At 36.9% G+C, this 23,236-nt stretch overlaps 1 protein-coding gene across 6 annotated transcripts in view; it reads right to left on the bottom strand.

Moving 5' to 3' along the window:
• The window catches only part of DNAJC5B (DnaJ heat shock protein family (Hsp40) member C5 beta), a 97,795-nt gene that overhangs the window by 24,077 nt on the left and 50,482 nt on the right, over nt 1-23,236 (bottom strand). For all 6 annotated transcript variants that reach the window (XR_006212805.1, XR_006212806.1, XR_006212804.1 and 3 more), the window contains 2 exons: nt 4,767-4,980; nt 697-868 (listed from right to left, as the gene is read on the bottom strand). Coding sequence is in view for 3 of the 6 variants with exons in the window: in XM_042972727.1 (XP_042828661.1) it covers nt 697-868; nt 4,767-4,980 (386 nt within the window). In the remaining 3 variants the exon portion in view is untranslated. The remainder of the gene's footprint in view (nt 1-696; nt 869-4,766; nt 4,981-23,236) is intronic.

Here is a 23,236-nt window from a genome sequence, read left to right as displayed (position 1 = left end):
TTTATATCCCAAATGAGGCAAAAGACAATGGTAATTGTATTTCACCATGGGCCCACAGTTTGTCTCTAAGGGCAATAACAAAAAATTGTTACAGTAACCCACCTATTTGCCAGACTAGCCACCCAGTGTTCCCCATAGGAAGGGGTCACAGGTTGCAGGAAAATCCCTCAGTCTTCTCTTGATGCTGGTTGAGGCTAGCTCTGAATATGTGGATTTGGAAGGAAGCTTCATTTCCAGGGAAGAAAGATCACCCTTCCCCAGCTCTACCCAAAACTCATTACCAAGTAATTAGAAAAGAAAAAAGTCCAGGGTTATTGATGTCCATTTTCTTCTATTTGAATAGAGATCTTTGTTAACAGGCTTGGTTCTCATATCTCTGGGTATTCCCACCCAAACCTCCCTGAACCTCCCTGAACACTCTTGTAACAACATCATGAATTGTACTGGCTTTGCTTTGTGATCAGCATATTTTGTGATTTATTTCTAATGGTCAGGTTCTGCTCTTCTCTGTGGCCAGGAAAGGTAACTGTTCCTTTATCCTCGCCCAAAAGAGGTACCAAAAGCTGACAATCTGTGGGATTTCCCTCATTGGGTTGTTGGATCTCTCTCACTTTAGTCATAACCATCACCAGGGACCTTGTGCTTGGTCAGGCCTGTGAAGGGACACCCACTAGCTCTGCTGTCATCTTACTCCACCTTTTTCCATGTCGGTCTTGATCTGCTCCTCAAGATCCTCTGGGGACACATAAAAGTCCTCTTCTGCCACTGATGATTTGGGCCGGCAGCGTCCACAGCAGCAGTTGCAACAGCAGCACAGGCAGCAGCAAAAATAACAGCCAGTAAAGAGTCCAATGATGACAAACAGGGTCTAGGGGAAACAGAGACAAACCAAAATAGGGGTGAGGAATGGTGGCGTGTGGGAGAAACCAGACATTAAGTGTGCATCCATGTATCTTCAGAGACCTGAAGATGTTGCAATTCCCCCTGAGGACCACATATTCACCCGCATCCTTATTCCATGCAAGAACTAGCTTTTTAGTTGCCTTGGAAACAAATTCCTTATAAAGTTTTGCCTAACAAGTTCACAGGAAGTGACTTGTAGCCACAGTAATGAGGTGTGATACTTTCTTCTTTATTCATAAGCTATGGTGATCATTATTAAGAGGAGAACAAACAAAACAACAAACAGACAACCTCTACAGGTCAAATGAGCTAACCAAGGGGATTGAGTCATTCTCACCAAAGATAAGCTATTGATAGCTCTCCCTCACACCTCCTCATTTCCCTTAGTCACTAAGTCTTGCCAGAGTCTCTTTAAGATCTCTTACACCCTCTCCCTTGTCTCTCTCCTGACTGGTAAGGACTTTAGAAAGATCTCCTTATCTCTGCCTTTACCACATCAGTAGCCTCCTAACTAGCCTCCCTGCCTCCACTCTTGCCTCCTGTTCTCCTCTGCACATTGTTGTTGGAACTTACTGAAATACATTTCTCTTGAACCTATGCGGCAACTTTCCTGCCTCTCAGGAAAGACTGGAACTCCTTATTAATGGTCATCTGGCTTCAAACCTTTCCCTAATTAGCACAGTCCTATTCCTGCCATACCTTCCATAGCTTTGCTCTCCTTGTGGATTCATCTTCCCAGAGGGCTCCTTCCATTCCTCAGCCATCTAACAAATGCCAACTCTGAGTTTAAGATTCATCTCAAAGATCCTCTCTCTGACATCTTTCCTGATCCCCCCACTCTAGAACAATTACTGCCTCCTTTGTGCCCCAGTTGTACTCCACAGAAATTTGTCCAATGGTTCTGTTGTTGTTGTTGACACCTTAGGACATTTATCTGTTTACAGGACTGTGTCACATTAGACTGCGAGAGTTTTGAAGGCTGTAACTATATGTTAGTCATCTTTTAATCCCTCCTACCTAAGGATTTAGTACCTGGCATGTGGGAGACAATAAATACCTACTGAATTAATGAATGTATAAAGTAATTAATAGATAGATGAATAATTTGTTCCTTTTAGTGAGCAGCCAGAACCAGGATTTCCCCACAAGCATATGAAAGATTTGTTTACTAAGTCTGCCATAGCTAAAATGAAAAGAAACTCTACCAACCCTCAATTTAAGTTAAAATAAGCCAAATTTTTTAATTCAGCAATATGATGGTTGTAAAAAATATGTTATTTGAAATAGGAAGTGTTTTGAATCAGAATGCAGATTTTATCTAAAAAGAACAAAGAGGATAAAGATCACCTTGCGTGTATGCAGTTCTTCAGTAACTTAAGGTAGAAATCTTTAATGTTGATGAAACTCACCTGGCTCATTCCTGCTTCTTTCTGACTCTGGCCCTCATTATGGGGTGGAGCCTACAGTGGTTTGGAGTGAGGGAGCTTTAGTCACACTCTCGCACCTATAATCTTTTTGCTGTGGATACTCTATATTTTCATAGACTTAAGAAAATTACTCTGTGAAAAAAGCTGCAACACTGTCCTCACCAACTGCCTCCAAAAACCTTCCTGTGCGGTATTCCTGAGCTATTGCCTCAACCAGCTCCTCCTTTCTCTACCTACTTTTGTCCTCTTATGTCTTTACCATGCAATTCCCATATTTACTCTCTGCTGAAAATTTTCTTTAAATCATATATTGTTTTGTTCTTTAATTAATCCAACTAGATTGGTTGCCTGCTACACAAACAGCCTTGACTTACATACTCATAGTACTTAGCACACTACTGAGCATAAGTAGGAGTCCACTATTTTTTTTTAATGGGAAGATTTATTTATTTTTTTAAATGTGTATTTATTTTTCAGAGAAAGAGTGCAAGCAGGGGAGGGGCAGAGAGAGGATCCAAAGCGGGCTCTGCGCTAACAGCAAAAAGCCCAAACCCACGAACCATGAGATCATGATCTGAGCTGAAGTTAGCCACTTAACTGACTGAGCGACCCAGGTGCCCCAGGAGCTCAATATTTTTGAAATACATATTTTCAGTGGTACAATAAATCATTCATTTAATGCATACTTAATACATGATCATATGCGCCGGACCACTCTGATGGACATGGTGCAGTTAGGCTTTTGACATAAACAGAAGAAGGTACATTTTTTTGTAGCCTTACTTTTAAAGAGCCACATCAGAAATTATTTCATATATTTCTTATACTGCTGGACAGCGTTTGTTTTTCTATATGAATTTTTATCAACTTTGTCAACTTCCTCAGTAAGGAAACCTATTTGTTTTTATGCAGGCCAGCCCTAATATGCAACCAGGTATTAGTGTGTAAATTATCTAGAATGTCCGATATACCTTCCCAGGGAGAGAATGTCACACCTGGAGGTTAGGTTCCCAGGCAAGCCCCCTAAAGCCTACATTTTATGTGAACATTAAGTCAATCATAAGTGATATTGTCAGTATGTACACTCTCATTCCAAGGTCCAAATCCACTCAGCAGGAACTTGTCTCTCTCCCAGGTCTTCAACAATAGAGAAAGGAGATCTCAAGTGGGAATCCCAGTTATCTCTAGGAGAAGACATTTTTGGAGACTGTAGAAGACAAATGTGGCTTTAGGTTGTAGACTCTCCATGCTTATGTGCAAAAATATATTCTTTCTCTGCATATATAAAACTCCTCAATTTAGCAAGATTTATTTTAGTGGAAGAAAATAGCAATCAGAATCCTATTGACCATGCAACCCCTTTTTTTGGAGATCTGCAGTTTTTTAAATTAATTACCTCTCATATGAGTGTGAGTTCATATGATTTCACAAAATGTATGAATTGTCCAAAAATATCCTGATGGATCATATGAATGCTTTGTATGTAAATACACTTTTGTCAAAAGATAAGGGGGTGCCTGGGTAGCTCAGTCAGTTAAGCGTCCAACTTCAGCTCAGGTCATGATCTCACAGTTTGTTAGCCCGAGCCCCACGTCGGGCTCTGTGCTGACAGCTCAGAGCCTGAAGCCTGCTTCATATTCTGTGTCTCCTTCTCTCTCTGCCCCTACCCCACTTGTGCTCTGTCTCTCTCTATCAAAGATAAATAAATGTAAAAAAAAAAAAAGTAAGGACATTAAAACTCATGAACAAATGCATAACCATCACCAGACATATACCAGGTATTCCTAGGAAACCACCCAAAATTTATTGTTAAAAGTGAATTCTGATTGTACTAAGTCCTTAAAAATGTTGCCTTCTTTTTGACCAGATATCCTTTTTTCCCCTTTTGCCTCTATGTCTCTCTAACACACTGTTCAACACTACTTAATTCTCACTTTTTCCTCCTCATTTCCTTCTCCACTACTTCAAGTCAGGCTGCATGTGAGCCTATGACATAATTACCACACATTCTCCCAAGTACTGTGTTTGTTCATGTAGCCTATGCTATAGATAGTAAAGTACATGGCTAAATTTGTCCTATAATAACTTACTAAGCAGTTGTCACACTAATAAATTATTTTTGTTTTTGAGCAGTGAGTCAGTTCTTAATTAGTCATGGGTCGAGGGGGGGGCCAGTCAGAATTAACCTGAAGCCTCAAATTCATTTATAATTAATGTCTAGAGGTATTTTAAGTCATGCTGTATTTTATGATTATTTAATGAGCTAAAGCAAAAAATGATCCTCAAATAATAGCTTTTGATTAAAGTGATACCTCTTTTTATTTATAAGAGTTTAATAATATAGTAAGCTTAGGTTTTCTCTGAGATGGAGCCTAAAAGAGTGAATAATATCATGGTTTTTCTAGGGAATTGTTTTTGAAGAAAAAATTGATTTACCTTTGCCCACCAGCTTGACAGCATGAAGTAGGTATTAACATTTTCATCTCCAAATTGCTCAGCCACATAGAGTCCCAGTGATCCATACTTGTCATATATGTTTCTCTTTGACATGTCGGTAAGTATTGTGTGGGCGTTGTTGATTTCTTTAAACTTTTCAGCAGCAGCTGGATCATCTGGATTCTTGTCTGGATGATGTTTCAAGGCCAGTTTTCTTTTAAAATAAAAAAAGTGAGGGAAAGTATTATTTGACAAGAATTGCAATGACATTTTAGGGGGGCATTATTCATTTGTTCATCATTTTTACATGCAATTACTGTGAAATGATAAGTTTCACAAAAATGTTGATGTGACTAAGCAAGTTTCCATTAGATGTTGTCTCTTGTTTCTATGTGCAGGCACAGTAGTATTGTTTCTTTCCTCACATCCTCAAAGGAATTCTCAATAGCTGTGTAGTTGTTGAGTCTGAGCCATTTTGCTGTTGGCAAATACGTGAAGTTTATTTTCACCTGGCAGCTGATCAGTGGCCCACTTCAATATGCAGAGGCCTTTCAAGTGAGCAATAGAGTAAGTTTACACCAAAATTCCATTTAGAACTGGAACAAGTTTCTGGAATTAACAAAAGTTCACACCACATATTCTAAAAGTTAAATGAAAAATTGTCCAAAAAAATCTGATTCATACTCCCTTGAATAAAATTATGACCTTTTTCACAAATCTTCCACAAACCCTTCTTCACTCCCTTTTGTTTTTATGAACAGATACTATGACTTTCCTTGTCAAATGTATATTTGACTTCTTTTTTAAAAATTTATTTATTTTGAGAGAGAGAGAGAGTGAGCAAGCAGGGGAGGGGCAGAGGGAGAGGGAGACAGATCCAAAGCAGGTTCTGTGCTGTCAGCGCAGAGCCCAACATGGAGCTAGATTGCATGAGCCGTGAGGTCATGACCTGAACTGAAATGAAGAGTCAGATGCTTAACCAAGTGAGCCACCCAGGCGTCCCTATTTGACTTCTTTTAAAATAGGTCTTTCCACTTCAAATAATCTGTAGGAATTTAGTTGTGAGTAAAAGGGCCTGTCTTCTCTGTGGATCATGAATCAGTTCCTGATGAATATATGTATGTGTTGTGTTGCAGTGTGGTGTGTGTGTGTGTGTGTGTGTGTGTGTGTGTGTGTGAGAGAGAGAGAGAGAGAGAGAGAGAGAGAGAGAGAGAGAGAGAGAGGGAGAGAGAGATTTGAGGGTAATTTATTCTTGTTATACTCAAGTATTAAAAAACCTATAACACGAATGTGAGAACTGGGCTATGATAGTCAGGGTCTGGCTGGTGGCCATTTCCTTCACATCCCTTTGCAGACAGATTTAAATAATGATTAAAGCTGTGTTCAAAATTGAGTCTGTAGTAATTTTTCCACTAAAAAGTCAACAAATTTTATGACTCCATACTGGAAATTTTATGTGACTTGTTCTCTCTGCTGTGTCCTTTATAGCTCTATGTACGAATATACCTTAAGCTTTTATTTTGGTTTAGATTAAACGGTTTCATTTTAATGCAATAATAAAAGTCCATAGTAGAACAGAAAAGTAAAGTCTACTTTATAAGTCAATCTATACAATAAGCTGGAAAAAAAATCACACATATTTTAGGAATTAAAGTACTGCTGGTTAGGAAGTAGGTGATTAAGCAGCTCAGCATCAGTACCAAAATACTTAAAAGTGTAAATCATGGTGTAAAAGTGATTTCAACTCTGAACTCAGAATAAACAAAAAGAATAAAACAATGATAGTTCATTTTAAATTTGTTTAACTAAAATATTTTCATGCTTTTTGAGAGATGTTTGGGGTATCTATGTTTTTTTATGTGCAGAATTCATAATGAAATCTTGTGCTAATAGCATAAAATGCCTATTTTGTCATTTAAAAGATCTTTTATAATGTTTACTATGTGCTAGCACTATTGTAAGCATGTTATAAATATTAATTCATTAATATTTATCACAACTCTATTAAATAGGTATTATCATGATCCCATTTTACAGATGAGGAAATTTAGCCACCAGAAAGTTAAGTAATTTGCCCAATATCACACAGCTAATAATTAGAGCCAGGCTTTGAACACAGGGAATTTGACCTCGAGCACATGCTCTTAACCACCACTAGGCTGCCTTTTTTATATTTTTAAATTTAAAAAGTAAGGCACACAGTGTTAATAGACCATTATAAAAGGACTTTGGCTTTTGGTCTTTAAGGTGATGTGGGAAGCCATTGGGTTTTTTTGAGAAAAAGAGTGGTATGATCTGACTTTAGTTTTAGAAGGATTACTGACTCTTGGAGAGGACAAAGACCAAAGCAGGGAGACTCTTTCAGGAAAAGTCCATGGTGGTTCTGATCAGTGTGGTAGTGGAGGATATAATGAGAAGTGGTTGGATTCTGGATATATTTTGAAGGCTAGCTGATGAATTGGATGTGGGATACAAAAGAAAGAAATGAGAGATGGCACCAGAGTTTTGGCCTGAGCAAATAGCAGTTTGTAGTTACTACTTAATGAGTTGGCAAGAATTTTTTTTTCTTTTTTTGGCAGTAGGGAATGGTTTGTTAGGATTTAGAGTTTGTATTTTAGACACATTTGAGATGCCTATTAGACTTCTAAGTGGAGATGGAGGTAAGAGAGATATATGAGCCTGGAGTTTAGGCAAGAATTACTGTAGGAGATGCATGTTTGAGAGTTCTCAGCAAGTAGATGGTATTTAGAGCTATGGAAGTGGAAAAGATTCACAAGTGAGTGGGTCCAAGAGAAGTCCAAAAACTGGGCTTTGAGAAGGAAGAACAAGCAAAGGAGATGAAGAAAGAAAGATCAATGAGGCAGAAGGAAAAATCTGGAGAATATGGGGTCTTGGGATCTAAGTGAACAAAGTATTTCAAGGAGGAGAGTGGTCATTTGTGTCAAATACTATCAACAGGTCATATATGATGAGGACTAAGAACTGATCACTAGGTTTAGTGATACAGAAATTTTTGGTGACCTTGATACACACACCCACACACACATGCACATACACATAGACAGTGGTATATATGTCTGTATAAGGAAAAATAAAGCAGAAAAATGAGAAGAAAAAGGAAAATGGGAGGTTATGACCACAATTAACAGTGCTTATAGCTGCACATTGGGATTATAGGTGATTCTTTATTTTGTTTTTGCTTGTTACAAAAAATATACATATCGCTTGTGTAGTTTCCTTCCATAAGCATTGTTAAGGTCCAGTTACAAATGTTGTTCTCTTTTAATAGCTGAAAGTTTAGAGTTTGTTCTCTTAAATGACCCACTGACAAATTAGAAGGGGTAAAAAAGGAAGAAAGAAAAAAGTCCTCTAACTTCAGTGATACAATGATCATCATCAAATAACATCAAGTGGATTCTTTAAACACATTAATTTTAATGGCATGATATCCCTGGAATTCTCACACCATGCCCTCGAATACAATTTACAGCATTTCCCCCTACTAGTTCCAGAAATCAAATTCAAGCCAATCAGATACAAGAGCTATTAATTCTGCCTTGAAAAAAGAAACCCCTGCAAAGTGCCTCTTTGCATACATTTGCTTCTTTTTAGGTTTCAGTTGTAGACTGATTATATACTGCCCGAGACTTAGCCAGAGAAGCCTAGCTTCCTGTCATATTTTAAACTGTTCGGATCTTTGTCAGCTTACAAGGGCAGATGCACCCAGCCATTTATTACACTCCTCTAACAATAGCACTGGCAAATTCAGAGGGCTGGAGCATCTCCATTTGTAACAAATCCAATTCCTGGTCGTCAGCAGCATTTTGACTCCTCTTGGCAGATACTCTTGGCTCTGAGGAATCCTTGGGAAATATGGCTAGCAGAGGCAGCTACCAAAATTACACAACTGCTCAGGAAGTAATTGGTTAATGACCCACACTTGGGAATTGCCTATAGACCAAGGAAGCATGTGTGGAATTTAGGGTGAAAGAAAGTGCTTGGAGTACGTTTAAATATAAAATTCACCTAATTCATTTTAAAGATCTTTCTTATAGTTTCTCATTTTAAACTTAAAAAGTAATAGAATTCTAACCAGAATGTGTGCTTTTTATCCTAAATCTCTCTCTACTCTTAATCACCTAATTAATCTGGTATGGCTATAACTAATGTTAGAAATAGCATCAATGCCTCTCATTTCCACTTTGCAATCCATTGACAACCGTAAACTGAAATGCATAGTGAATTCAGTTGAGTGGTGAAGAAGATAAACGTGGGGTTTATAGTTGTAATTACTTATGGCCCCTATTTTGAGACAGTGGCATACTTCTAAGAATTATGATGTTTTGCCCAGTTCCTTTCCTCTTAACATCTAACACTCAGATCAGATCTACCTACTACTCTCTACCAGTCTCTACGTCATCTAAGACCTGATTCTGACCATGTTGCCTCAATTCTAGGCCAGATCTATCTCCATGGGGTTGAAATATCAGAGGAGACCTTGTTTGGGAAGGGTGGCATCTGAACTTCAGGGAATTAAGTTCCATCCTGGCGTGGCTGTGTCTACAAGCTGCCTTTCCCCACTCAATACATTTTCAGCTGCTTTCTCCAATTACCTCCTGTTGTTTCCTATTTCAAAAGTTCTCCACTGCAGTGTGACTTTCTGTTAAACTCTCTCAGCCACAAAGTTTATTTCCCCTCCAGTGTCCCAGAAGAAGCTACCTGTTGCCTAAGATGAAAGAGTAGAAGAAGAGTGAAGCATTGATTTCTTCCCATCTCCTAGAACCTTTAAAATAAAGTTAGCATCTACTGCGAAGATAGCAAAAAAACAAAAAAAACAAAAAAAAACAAAAAAAAAACAAAAAAAAAAACAAAAAACCCAAACAAAATCTGAGTTTGAAAAAGCTCAGGTAGCAAAACAAAGCAAAATCTGAGTTCAGAGATAGACTTTCTAGAAATATTCTAGATAATATTCTCTTAAATATTATTCTCAGATAATTATTTCTAGAAAAAATTGGCTATAATGGGAAGGAGACTGGTGGTAAATAGGAAAATTAACTGCTATAAACCAGAGTTTGAAGGTGAAAACAACCCCTAGATTAGTAACCCTAGATGTATGGCAAGTGTTGCATAATGGAGCTTGATAGCTGTCATAATACTGGAAGTTTGGTGGACCTCCTGTGCCCTCTTGGACTAAATCAACACCCAAGTGAAAACATAAGAAACCAACATAGGAATCCCAGTGCACACATCTCCCTGACATTTGGTAGTGATGGACATTTTAATGTTTGACAGTTGGATGGATATAGATATATGTATATATGTATATATGTACATACATATATACACATATATACATATATATAAATATATATGTGTATACATACATATATACATATGTATACACATATATACATATATATGTATATACATACATATATACATATGTATACACATATATACATATATACATCTCTTTGTAGTTTAATTTGTATTTTCCTAATTACTAATGAGGCTGATATATATATTCTTGCAATTATAATTTGGATATCCTCTATTTAAGTGCATAATCTTTTGCCAGTGTTTAGTTTGATGTTTAAATTAATTTGTAGTATTTAAAAAATATGTGTTCTATATATGAATCCTTTGTCACTTATATGTATTACATATATATTCTCCCATTCTGGGAACTTGTTGTTATTTTCTTTATGGACTCTTTTGATGAACAGAAATTCTTAATTTTCATTTAGTTGAATTGATCAATTTTAGTCTGAATTCAGAAAGATTCTCAAAGTTTTATAATTTTACCATTTACGTCTTGCATATATTTTATGAGATTTATTCCTAGGAACTTATATTTTGTGTGTGTGGTTTTGACATTTCAAAATGTTTTCTTAATTCATTGCAGATATAAGAGATTTTTATATATTGATGTTCCTAAGCTTATTTATTAATGTTAATAAATTACAGATTATTTTGCATTTTCTACATACACAGTTATATAATATATAAAAAATTGTTTCTTTCCTTTCCAGTCCTTATATCATTTAACATTTTCTTCTTATTATTGTTTTGGCTAAGACCTTGGGTATGATGTCAGATAAAAGCAGTTGTATCAGGGGTGCCTGGGTGGCTCAGTCGGTTAAGCATCCAACTTCAGCTCAGCTCATGATCTCATAACTCATGAATTTGAGGGCTCTATGCTGACAGCTCAGAGCCTGGAGCCAGCTTCAGAGTCTTTGTCTCCCTCTATCCCTGCTCCTCCCCTGCTTGCACTCTGTCTCTCTCTCTCTTCAAAATAAGCAATAAAAAAAATAAAAATAAGTTAAAAAAATAAAAGTGATTATAGCAGCCATCCTTCTCTTTTACTAATTTACTAACAGTGAATGGATGTTAGATTTTATCAAATGCTTTTTCTTTATCTGTTGAGAAGACACATTTTTTTTTTTGTCTTTCAATCTGTTTATGTGATTGATTTTCTAATGTTAATTGAAGTTTGTGTTCTTGGATAAACTCAACTTGGCCATTTTGTATTATTTTTTATTTATTGCTAGACTCAGTTTTCTAAAATGTGCATCTAATTATAAATTTCCTTCTAAGTACTACTTAAACTGCATTTCCCAAGTTTTAATATGTGACATTCAGTTCTAGATATTTCCTTTTTTAAAATGTTTATTCTTTGAGAGAGAGAGAGAGAAACATGAGCAGGGTAGAGGCAGAGAGAGGGAGACACAGAATCCAAAGCAAGCTCAAAAGCTCAGAATCTAAAGCTGACAGCTCAGAGCCCAATGCAGGGCTTGAACCCACAAACCATGAGATCATGACCTGAACCAAAGTTGGACGCTTAACCGACTGAGCCACCCAGGTGTCCCTGGTTCTAGATATTTTCTAATTTTAATTGTGGTTTATTTTACCCATGAGTTAGTTTAAATTGTGCCTCCCGATTTTCAAACACATGGGAATTTTCTAGTTATCTTATTATTCTTACTATCATGATCGTATTGCTGTGAGAAAACATTTTATTTGATTTAAGTCCTTCAAAATTTGAGGGTTGCTCTATGTCTCATTATTTGTTCAATTTTTATAAATGTTCCATGTGTACTTTAAAGAATATATATTCCATACCTGTGGAGTGCTATGTTCTTGTAGAAGAGCATTAGATTTTATTTGCTAATTTTTTTTTGTTCAAATCTTCTATATTCTTAACCATTTTACTGATCTACCAAACAAGGTATGTTTCCCACTATGGCTGCAGGTTTGCATATTTCTCCTTATAGTTGTCATTTGTTGCTGTATGTATTTTAGGCCATGGTTTTTGAAGCATACAAATTAACAACTGTTATACATGACTAGTGAATTGGACTTTTATCATTTGAAATATGCCTCTTCGCCTCTAGTAATACTTTTTGTCATTACTTTGATATGAATAAGCAACACCAGCTTTCTTTGGGTGGGCATCTACCTAGAATATATTTTTCTTTACTTTTATTTTCACATTTTCTGTATACTTATGTATTAGATGTGTGTTTTGTGAATCCAATATTATTTTTTTTTATTTACAATGACAATCTTTCTCTTTTAATTGAAGCATTTAGCCTATGTTTATTTTTAATATAATTATTGATATAATTCAGGTTAAATCTACCACATCATTATTTTTTTTTGCCCACATAAAAATATGTTTTTCCTCCTTTTTGCCTTCTTTTGGATTAAGTCTTTATAGTTTTTCTACTTTTTTCCATGGTTGCTTTTGGAAATTATACATTTTTAAAATTCCTCTTAGAAAATCCTTATCAAAGTCCAATATCAAGATACTTTAGTCTTCCTTCAAGAGAATATAAAAGTCTTAGGACATGAACACTATTACTTTCCTCCCAACATAAGTGTTGTTGGTAGCATGTACTTTAATTCTCTAAGTCTCTTAGTCCCTCGAGAATTGCTATTTAATACAATTATTATTTAATGATCTTTTTCACAATTAGTGTCTGTGTGCATTTACTCACATATTTTCCAATTATGTTGCCATTGATTGGAACATCTTACATCTCTGACTATCCATCTGGAATTATTTTCCTCCTGCATATTAACACCCTTTAGTATATCTGTATAGATCTGCTGATAATTAATTCTTACAATTTTTGTTTAACTTAAAAATGTCTTTATTTCACTTTCATTTTTGAAGGGCATTTTCCTTGGATATAGAATTGTAAGTTATCAACTATTTTCTTTTTCACACTGAAGATCTCAGTCCAGTGTCTTCTAGATTCCATTATTTCTGTTAAAAAATCTGTTACAAGTCTATTGTTGTTCTTTGAAGATAGTTTGTATTTTTTTTTCTGGTGGCCATCAAGGCTTTACATCATTTTTCAACAGTTTTCCTGTGATGTGCTTTGATACAGATTTCTTTCTATTTGTTCTGTTTGGCTTTTGTTTGGCTGCTGGTATAAATGGATTGATATTGTTCATGAGCCTGGAAAATTCACAAACATTGTTTTCAAATAAGTTTCCTCTTATTCTCTTTCTACTCTTCTTTTCAGACTCCAGTTGCATTTATCTAATGGATCTTCTATGTGTTTCATCTTCTTGCATTGTTTCCTGTCCTTTTGTAATTCTTTCTTGCTATTTTCTTCTGGTCTATCTTCCAATCAGCTCTCTAACTTGTTAAACACTGCCTTTGAGTTCTTAAGTTTGGTTGCTGTATTTTTTAGTTATGAAACTTATGTTTCATTTAAAAAATCTGAAATATCCCTTTTCATAATTTTCAGTTTTCTGTGAAAATCCTCAATCTTATATTTTATTTCTTGATCATAGTTATTTTAAAATCTGTATTGGATAATTTTAATACCTGAGGTTGTCTGTGGTTTTGTGTCTATTGTCTCATTTCTGCTGATTCCTGTTCATATTGTCTTGACTTCTGTGCTTGTCTCTGTGTGCCAAATACTGTATTTTTAAAACTGTAAAAAGAGTATTATATGTAGGAAAGTTGTGAAAGAGTAAATCCTAAGACTTTTTATGGTAAGCAGAAATTTTTTTCTCTTCTTTTGTATCTATATGAGATGATGGATATTAGTTGAGCCTATTGCAATAATCATTTCACAATGTATGTAAATCAGACCATCATGCTATATAGCTTAAACTTATATAAAGATGTATGCCAATTATTTCCCAATAAAACTAGGAAAATTTTTAAAGAAATAGTTGGACTGCCAAGAGAATATTGTCTTACACCAGAGAGCACTTTTATTTCCTATTTTCAGATGCCTGGAAGCACTTACTAAACTGAGGTCATCTTAATCCAATATTAGGGATTGAGATTTTTTCAGTCACCTAGATGGCTCCAAGTTCAGTTATAATCCATACAAAACTGGTGTTTTCCTTTATCTACTTCTGGTTAACAAGCTACAGTGAAATTTAATAGCTTAAAGCAACAAAAATTTTTATTAATTTGCCTACAATGTTGTCATTAGGCAGAATTTAGTGGATACAAGTCCTGTTTGCTTTGGCTAGGACTGCTCCATTGGAGCTGAAGGATTTGCTTTCAAGATGGCCTCACTGATTGCTGGTAAGTTGGCACTAGCTATGGCTGAGAGCTCAGCTAGGGCTTGTTGGCTGGGAACTCTGTTCTTCATGGGGCTTCTCCACATGGCTAAATGAGGAGCCCCAAAGTATGATAATCTCAGGATATCCATACTTCTTAAAAAGTGGCTAACTTAAACCATATTGCAGAAGCAGAAGCTGCTAGGCCTTTTTAGGATTTAGGTCCACCATCACTTCTGCCACATTCTATTGGTTAAATTAGGTCAGAGAGCCAGCCCAGATTCAAGAGGGTTATACAAGGACATGAATACCAGGAAATATGGTTTATAGAGGACCACAAAAGTAATAGTGAACCACAGATGATTTACTTCCATTTTGTCCTTTGTCCTGGGGTGCAGCACTTCAGAGAATAAATAGAATTGTAAGACTCTCATTCTTGTTGGCTAGGGTCCCAAAATTTTCTCCTTTCTCTGTAGAGTCCTGCTCAGCCTTTCAGTTTCTCTTCTTCCTTATCATGACCTAGTCAGCAGTAATTCTTTAATATCAAGTGCTTTTCAGATGTATATATTAAAAGATAATTTTTATCCCGTTTTTCTAGTTTCTCTCAGGGGAAAGGAAAATGACCCAAATTACCTAGTCAATGATAACCAGAAACTCTTGGTTATCTTTTATGTCTCCATTCTTCTCTTTCAAGTATAGTTGACCTTTTGAACAATGCAGGAGTTGGGGTGCCAACCTCCCACAGTCAAAAATCCATATATAACTTTTGACTCCCCCAAAACTTAACTACTAATAGCCTACTGTTGACCAGAAGCCATACTGATAAAGTAAATAGTCAATTAACTTATATACTATATTCTTACAATAAAGTAAACTAAAGAAAGAAAATATTATTAAGAAAATCATAAGGAAGAGAAAATACATTTATAGTACCATACTGTATTTACCTTAAAAAAATCCACATGAAAGTGGACCAGTACAGTTCAAACCAATGTTGTTCAAGGGTCAACTATATATGTTAATTCTACCTAAGGCCTCTGTTCTATACCACTGTTATATAAATGACCCATTGTTTGTTTCTTTACTGCAAGCTGAGACCCATTAGTTCAAAAGCTCACCAAAGCTAGACTCAAATTTTTACATGTTTAATTATTTTAAAAATAGCTGAAAGAAGCAGATTATCAGCCATTTGGAGCCTACCTACTTTATATATCTGCAAGACCTTGCTCCATATGTGCTTAAGAACCTTGAGGTTCTAAGAATCCAACCTGCCATGGCGCTCTGGAGCTGTCTGGCTCAGAGACTTCCCACTATGCTCCTGAGTGACATCACCTAGACATGTAAGCCCCCTTGCCAATGCCCCCACCTTCCCTTCTCACTGAGTTCCCTTGCCTTGCTCCCCTTCTGTAAGTGGCTCCCTAGCTAAAAACCTCTGGATTGTTTCATGCTGTGAGCATCTTCCCCTCTCAAGCAATAAAGCCCCACCCAATAAAACTTCTTGTGGGTTACTGCCTCTTATGGTCATATCTTTTCTCTTGGTCAACCTCTGAATCCCTTGAACACTTTACAACCACTTCATGCATTTGTACCCAGCACATTTTTTCTCCCCACAAGAAACTTGATACAATCTACTGATGAAAGAAGGCCAGAACAAGAATGTTATTGGGGCTTAAGGAAGAGGAGCCACTGGGTGAGGATTAGTACAGAGTCCTGCAAAAGGGACAGAATAGCAATTGCAGGGCACCATTTGGCTTCAAATTGCAAATAATGATGCCAGTGCTACCCCTGCCATGTAATTATTTCTGAAACACCTGCTGCCATAGTATATGATTCAAGTATTTTGATCACCAAGCCACCCAGGGCCCTCTGAAGGCCACATTATACAGTCCTATGATTTCCTCACATTTGCAGATGGAATATCAGAACAGCTCACCCCAGCAATTGTCAGGGTGTTCTCTAGTTCTGTGTGATCCTCAGTCACATTCGTTATTCAAGACAGATGGCATGAGATAACAATAGGAACCATAAATGATGATCTGTTTTAGAGAATTGACCTTTTCGCCCCATCACATAAAACCTGATGGAGAGTCAAGTGCTGACCTCTAGTGGCAGTCAATGCATTGATATCACTTTACAATAATCTCAAGTTTTTACTAGACTATGTAATAATTTGACTTTATGAGGCATTATGCTTGAGTATTTTTTTTTAATTTGAGAGTTAAAAATATTTAAACTTTTGAAAAGCTTAAATGCTAATTGATAAATCTTTGTTTTAGCTAGTTTTCTGGTCAGAACTCTTAGGCTAATTTTAAGAGCCAGCTCTTTACCTCCCCTAATAAGGTAGAATAGACTAGAATATTTGTGCAAGCACAGATAAACTGTGCCCAATATTAGAAGTATTTATCTATACCAGTCATAAGAGTACTGCCTTAAGGAATGAGGACCTGATATTCTGAAACCTGTAGGCCACTATAAGCCTTCAAACCTTCAGCAAGCCACTAAGATCTCTGTGTGTTACATTTTTAAAATATTTTTTTCTTACCAGCCTAAAGCTTGTCCAGAATCTAAGAGCTGCATACAACTTAAGATCTCTGTATTTAGCTCATGTTTCCAACAAAAGTTTCTGGACCTCTAATCTTACTATGTTTCTTAGGGAAATGTTTGCATTTTTTTAAGCCAGCAATCTTTACAGAACTGTGATCAATCATCAAGGGAGAGACCTGGAATGTAGAAGAAACAGCTATACAAACTTTGTCTCCTACCAGCAGCAGCTCCCACCACTTGTTCTAGTCAAAGCCTTTAGCAGGCACTTGCTCTCTGTAGACCCTCCTACTGCTGTCTGATGGCTCAAGTGCCAGACATAGTGAATTGTGTCAAAGCTACAAGCAGTTCCTGGTGATTTCCAGTGGTGGTCCAGGCTGGTAGTTCTTATAGGGTCCCCAGTCTCTTTATCTTTATCTTCTAGGTTTCTCAGTGAAAATATATATAGTATAACTCCCAGATACATTCTTTGTATTAAGTGCTCACTTTCTTGTTCTCCCCTAAACCCATTCCCGACCCCCCACCAAACCCATTTTTTAAACTTACCAGGACCTGTTCTTCCAGACTGACATCTCACTGACTTAATTTCCTGAACTATACAGTCTGACCCTTGCAGTCATGCACTTGAGTGCTACTCAAACCAAATTATTCAGTTGTTTAAATGTTCTGATTTCCTGTCATATCCTCGAAGAAATTATTCTAGTCTTCAACTGCTTCCACTCCCATTTCTGTAATGACCAGCATTGCTGGAGAAGATTGCACAACCATGCAAACTAGAGCCAATAAAGGCCTTCAACTTTCTACCTCAGCTGGTCTTCTATTCTGCTTGTCAATCCTTTTGCTTGGCCTCAAGTTCCTTCTTAAGTCTCCTGTGGCAGATATTCCAGCTTTTATGACTTATCCTTGATTCCTCTTCCTCATTCCCTCACCCTACCCCTCAACAAGAAACCTCATTTCCTACTTCAAAAGAGGGGAAAGCTTCATTAGAAGGAAATAATTCTGCACAATTGCATCATCTTTCCTCTTCTTCTTATTTGGAGGGAAGAAGAACCTATTCTCTTTAAGATTAACTTTTCCAGTGTTTTCTAGGATCTACCTCTGCACCTTCCTGAATCCTGGTCCATCAATCATCAATCCCTACCCTCAACTTTGGTACCTTCAGTAATTTCTCTTTGTTTTCAGCAAAAAAACATGCCCATCATTTTTTAAAAAGGAAACCTATTTTTATGTCCTTGCCTCCCCTTCAAATTATTGGACTGTTAATTATCTCCTCCTTCCCTTCTTCATACTTCTTCAAAGCAAAGTTTACACAAAAAAGGTTGCATCCTCAATATCATTTACTCTTCAACCCGCTGTAATCTAATTTCTAGTTCTCAACTTGCTCTCCATTCCATGACATCCTAACCCTCATTCTATCAGACTTTTCTACAAGGTTTGTTGACCACACCTTCTTTTCCTTTGGTTTCCAGGATGTCTTCCTTGATTCTTCTCCTGCCCTGACTGGGGGGCTGCGCAAGGTAGTTCAGACATATGTGGGTCCCTTGGGGCCAAGTTTGGCAGAAGGAGTATGTCTTATCCAAAGTGACCAGTGCAGCAAAAGCAAGCAAATAGTCAAACACCAAGTAAGGATAAGGCAGACAAACAACTGGGAAGCCAGGAGCAGGAACTTGAGAGCAAAGTGGACATGTCAGAGACAGGATTTTATTCATTCTTCATAAACCAAAGGAGGGCCACTTCTCATAAAAAGGACGAGGAACAGAGTAGACAATCTGAATGTGTTGCTACAGTCATGTATGTTTATAATTTCTCCTGTGCTCACCAGTTAAATCCGTAGTTTTTTTTTTTTAATTTTTTTTTAATGTTTATTTTTGAGACAGAGAGAGACAGAGCATGAATGGGGGAGGGGCAGAGAGAGAGGGAGACACAGAATCGGAAGCAGGCTCCAGGCTCTGAGCCATCAGCCCAGAGCCTGACGCGGGGCTCGAACTCACGAACCGTGAGATCGTGACCTGAGCTGAAGTCGGACGCTCAACCAACTGAGCCACCCAGGCGCCCCCAAATCCGTAGTTTTCAACATCTGATGCTCAGAATCATCTGTGAATGGGATGTTGTTTTTAAAAACTCATGTGTCATAGCTCTACTATTAGAGGTTCTAATTTTGTAGGTCTGGGACATCTGTATGCTTACAAAAGCTCCAAAGTTGATTTGGCTGTGCATCAAAGTCTGGTTTTGAAGTTTTGCGGCTATTCTACTTGACACATGATTCTTTGTCTTTCTCCTTCCTTCCCTCCTTCCTTCCTTCCTTCCTTCCCTCCTTCCTTCTTTCCTTCCTCTCTCTTTCTACCTTCCTTCCTTCTTCCCTCCCTTCCCTTCCTTCCCGTCCTTTCTTAAATTCTTTCCCTCCCTCTATCCCTCCCTCCCTTCCTTTCTTTTTTCTTCCTTCCTTCCTTAATTGTGGTAAAAAAACCCACACAACATAAAATTACTATTTTGATCATTTTTAAGTGTACAGATCAGTACCATTAGCTATATTACTGTTGTTGTGTAACAGATCTCTAGAACTTTTTTACTTTGCGAAGCTGAAACTCTGTATCTGTTGAACAACTTCCCATTTCCCCCTCCCTTTAACCCCTGTTATGTTATCATGTTATGGCAATTTGATCTTTATTAAACATGTATAGCCTCCTTTTGTTTATTTTTTTTATACAAGAGTTATTTATTTTATAACTGTAAGTTTGTACCTTTTGACCTTCACCCCTACCCCTCACCTCTGGCAAACACCAATCTATTCTCTATATCTATGTATTTAGGGCTCTTTCTTTCTTTCTTTCTTTCTTTCTTTCTTTCTTTCTTTCTCCTTTCCTTCTTTGTTCTTTCTTTCTTTCTTTCTTTCTTTTTTTCTTTCTATTTCACGTATAAGTGGGACCATAAGTACTGGTCTTTCTCTGTCTCACTTATTTCACTTAGTGTAATGCCCTCAAATCTCATCCATATTGTTACAAATGATAGGATTTCCTTCCTTTTTATAGCCCAACAATATTCCCTTGTATATATATGCTACATTTTATTTATACATTCATCCATCAATGGACACTTAAGTTGTTTCCGTGTCTTGGGTATTGAAAAAATGCTGCAGTGAATATAGAAGTACATATATCTTTTCCAGTTAGTTTTTTCATTTCCATCAGATAAATACCCAGAAGTGGCATTGCTGGATCATGTAGTAGTTTTGTTTTGTTTTTCGAGGACTCTCTATAATGTATTCCATAGTGACTGCACCAACTTACATTCTCACCAACAATGCACAAGGGTTCCCTTTTCTCCACATCATCACCACACTCATCTTTTGTCTTTATGATACTAGCCATTATGATAGGAACAAAGTAATCTCATTGTGATTTAAACACTTTTTATTGAGGTGTGTTTGACACACAATATTACATAACAATATTATGTTAATTTCTAGTGTACAACTCAGTGATTTGACAACTCTGTATGTTACGCTATGCTCACTACAAGTGTAGCTACCACCTATCATGATACAATGATGTTATAATACTATGGACTATTTCCCTGTGGTGTACCTTTCATTCCCATGATTTATCCATTCCATAACTGGAGACTTGTACTTCCCTCTCCCCTTCACCCGTTTTGCCCACTCTGCCTCCACCCCACCCCCCCCCCCCAGCAATCATCAGTTCATTTTCTGTAGGGGTTTATTTCTGCTTCTTTTTTTGTTTGTTTGTTGTTTGGTTTTGTTTTTTGGATTCCAAATATAAGTGAAATCACAGTATTTGTCTTTCTCTACCTTTTTTCCTTAAGTATAATACCCTCTAGATTCATCCATATTGTTGCAAATGACAAGATCTCATTCTTTTTTATGGCTGAGTAATATTCCATTATATATGTATATACATATATGTTATATACACATTATATATGCATCATATCATACATACATATATACCATAATATATATACATATACAGTACATCTTCTTTTTTTGAGTTTTTTTAATATGAAATTTATGGTCAAATTGGTTTCCATAGAATACCCAGTGCTCATCCCAACAGGTACCCTCCTCAATGCCCATCACCCACTTTCCCCTCCCTCCCATTCCCCCATCAACCCTCATTTTATTCTCAGTTTTTAAGAGTCTCTTATGGTTTGGCTCCCTCCCTCTCTAACTTTATTTTTTCCCCTTCCCCTCCCTCATGGTCTTCTGTTAAGTTTCTCAGGATCCACGTAAGAGTGAAAACATATGGTATCTGTCTTTCTCTGTGTGACTTATTTCACTTAGCATAACACTCTCCAGTTCCATCCACGTTGCTACAAAAGGCCATATTTCATTTTTTCTCATTGCCACATAGTATTCCATTGTGTATATAAACCACAATTTCTTTATCCATTCATCAGTTGATGGACATTTAGGCTCTCCATAATTTGGCTATTGTTGAGAGTGCTGCTATAAACATTGGGGTACAGGTGCCCCTATGCATCAGCACTCCTGTGTCCCTTGGGTAAATTCCTAGCAGTGCTATTGCTGAGTCATAGGATAGTTCTATTTTTAATTTTTTGAGGAAACTCCACACTGTTTTCCAGAGTGGCTGCACCAGTTTGCATTCCCGCCAACAGTGCAAGAGGGTTCCCATTTCTCCACATCCTCTCCACATCTATAGTCTCCTGATTTGTTCATTTTAGCCACTCTGACTGGCATGAGGTGGTATCTCAGTGTGGTTTTGACTTGTATTTCCGTGATGAGGAGTGATGTTGAGCATCTTTTCATGTGCCTGTTGGCCATCTGGATGTCTTCTTTAGAGCAGTGTCTATTCATGTCTTCTGCCCATTTCTTCACTGGATTATTTGTTTTTTGGGTGTGGAGTTTGGTGAGTTCTTTATAGATTTTGGATACTAGCCCTCTGCCCGATATGTCATTTTCAAATATCTTTTCCCATTCTGTTGGTTGCCTTTTAGTTTTGTTGATTGTTTCCTTTGCAGTGCAGAAGCTTTTTTATCTTCATGAGGTCCCAATACTTCATTTTTGCTTTTGTTTCCCTTGCCTTTGGAGATGTGTCAAGTAAGAAATTGCTGCAGCTGAACTCAGAGAGATTTTTTCCTGCTTTCTCTTCTAGGGTTTTGATGGTTTCCTGCCTTACATTCAGGTCCTTCATCCATTTTGAGTTTATTTTTGTGAATGGTATAAGAAAGTGGTCTAGTTTCATTCTTCTGCATGTTGCTGTCCCGTTCTCCCAGCACCATTTGTTAAAGAGACTGTCTTTTTCCCACTGGATATTCTTTCTTGCTTTGTCAAAGATTAGTTGGCCATACTTTTGTGGGTCCAAATCTGGAATCTCTATTCTATTCCATTGGTCTATGTGTCTGTTCTTGTGCCAATACCATGCTGTCTTGATGATTGCAGCTTTGTTCATCCATTTATCTATTAATGCATACTTCATTGATTCCATATGTTGCCTAATGTAAATAACTGTAGTAAACAGGGATGCACGTCTTTTCAAGTTATTGTTTTCATTTTCTTTGGATAAATACCAGTAGTGGAATTACCAAATCTTACTGTATTTTTATTTTTAATTTCTTGAGGAGCTTCCATGCTGTTTTCCACATTGGTTGTACCAATTTACATTCCCACCAACAGTGTACGAGGGCTGTCTTTCTCCATATCCTTGCCAACACTTGTTATTTCTTGTGTTTTGGGTTCTAGCCTTTCTGACAGGTATAAGATGATATCTCATTGTGGTTTTGATTTGCATTTCCATGATGATTAGTGATGTTAAGTACCTTTTAATGTGTCTGTTGGCTATCTGTAGGTCTTCTTTGGGGAAAAAAATGTCTATTTAGGTCCTCTGCCTAGTTTTTAATTGGGTTATTTGTTTTCTCATGTTGTGTTGCATAAGTATTTATATATTTTGGATATTAGCCCCTTATCCAATATGTCATTTGTGAGTATCTTCTCCCATGCAGTAGGTTACCCTTTCATGTTGTTGATGGTTTCCCTCACTGTGCAAAACCTTTTTATTTTGCTGTCATACCAATAGTTTATTTTTGCTTTTGTTTCCCTTGCCTGAAGAGACATATGTAGAAAAGTGTTGCTAGGGTCCATGTCAAAGAGATTATTGCCTAATTTTCTTTTAGGAGTTTTATGCTTTCATGTCTCACATTTAGGTCTTTAATTCACTTTGAGTTTATTTTTGTGTATGATGTGAGAAAATGGTCCAGTTTCATTCTTTAGCATGTAGCTGTCTAATTTCCCAACATCATTTATTGAAGAGATTGTCTTTTCCACATTGTATGCTTTGGCCTCCCTTGTCATAGATTAATTGACCATATAAGCATGGGTTTATTTCTGGGCACTCTATTTTGTTCTATGTTGTATTATT

This window comes from Panthera tigris, chromosome F2 (assembly GCF_018350195.1).
Source record: "Panthera tigris isolate Pti1 chromosome F2, P.tigris_Pti1_mat1.1, whole genome shotgun sequence".
Classification (NCBI taxonomy): Eukaryota; Metazoa; Chordata; class Mammalia; order Carnivora; family Felidae; genus Panthera; species Panthera tigris.
This window is presented reverse-complemented; position numbering and strand designations above follow the sequence as displayed.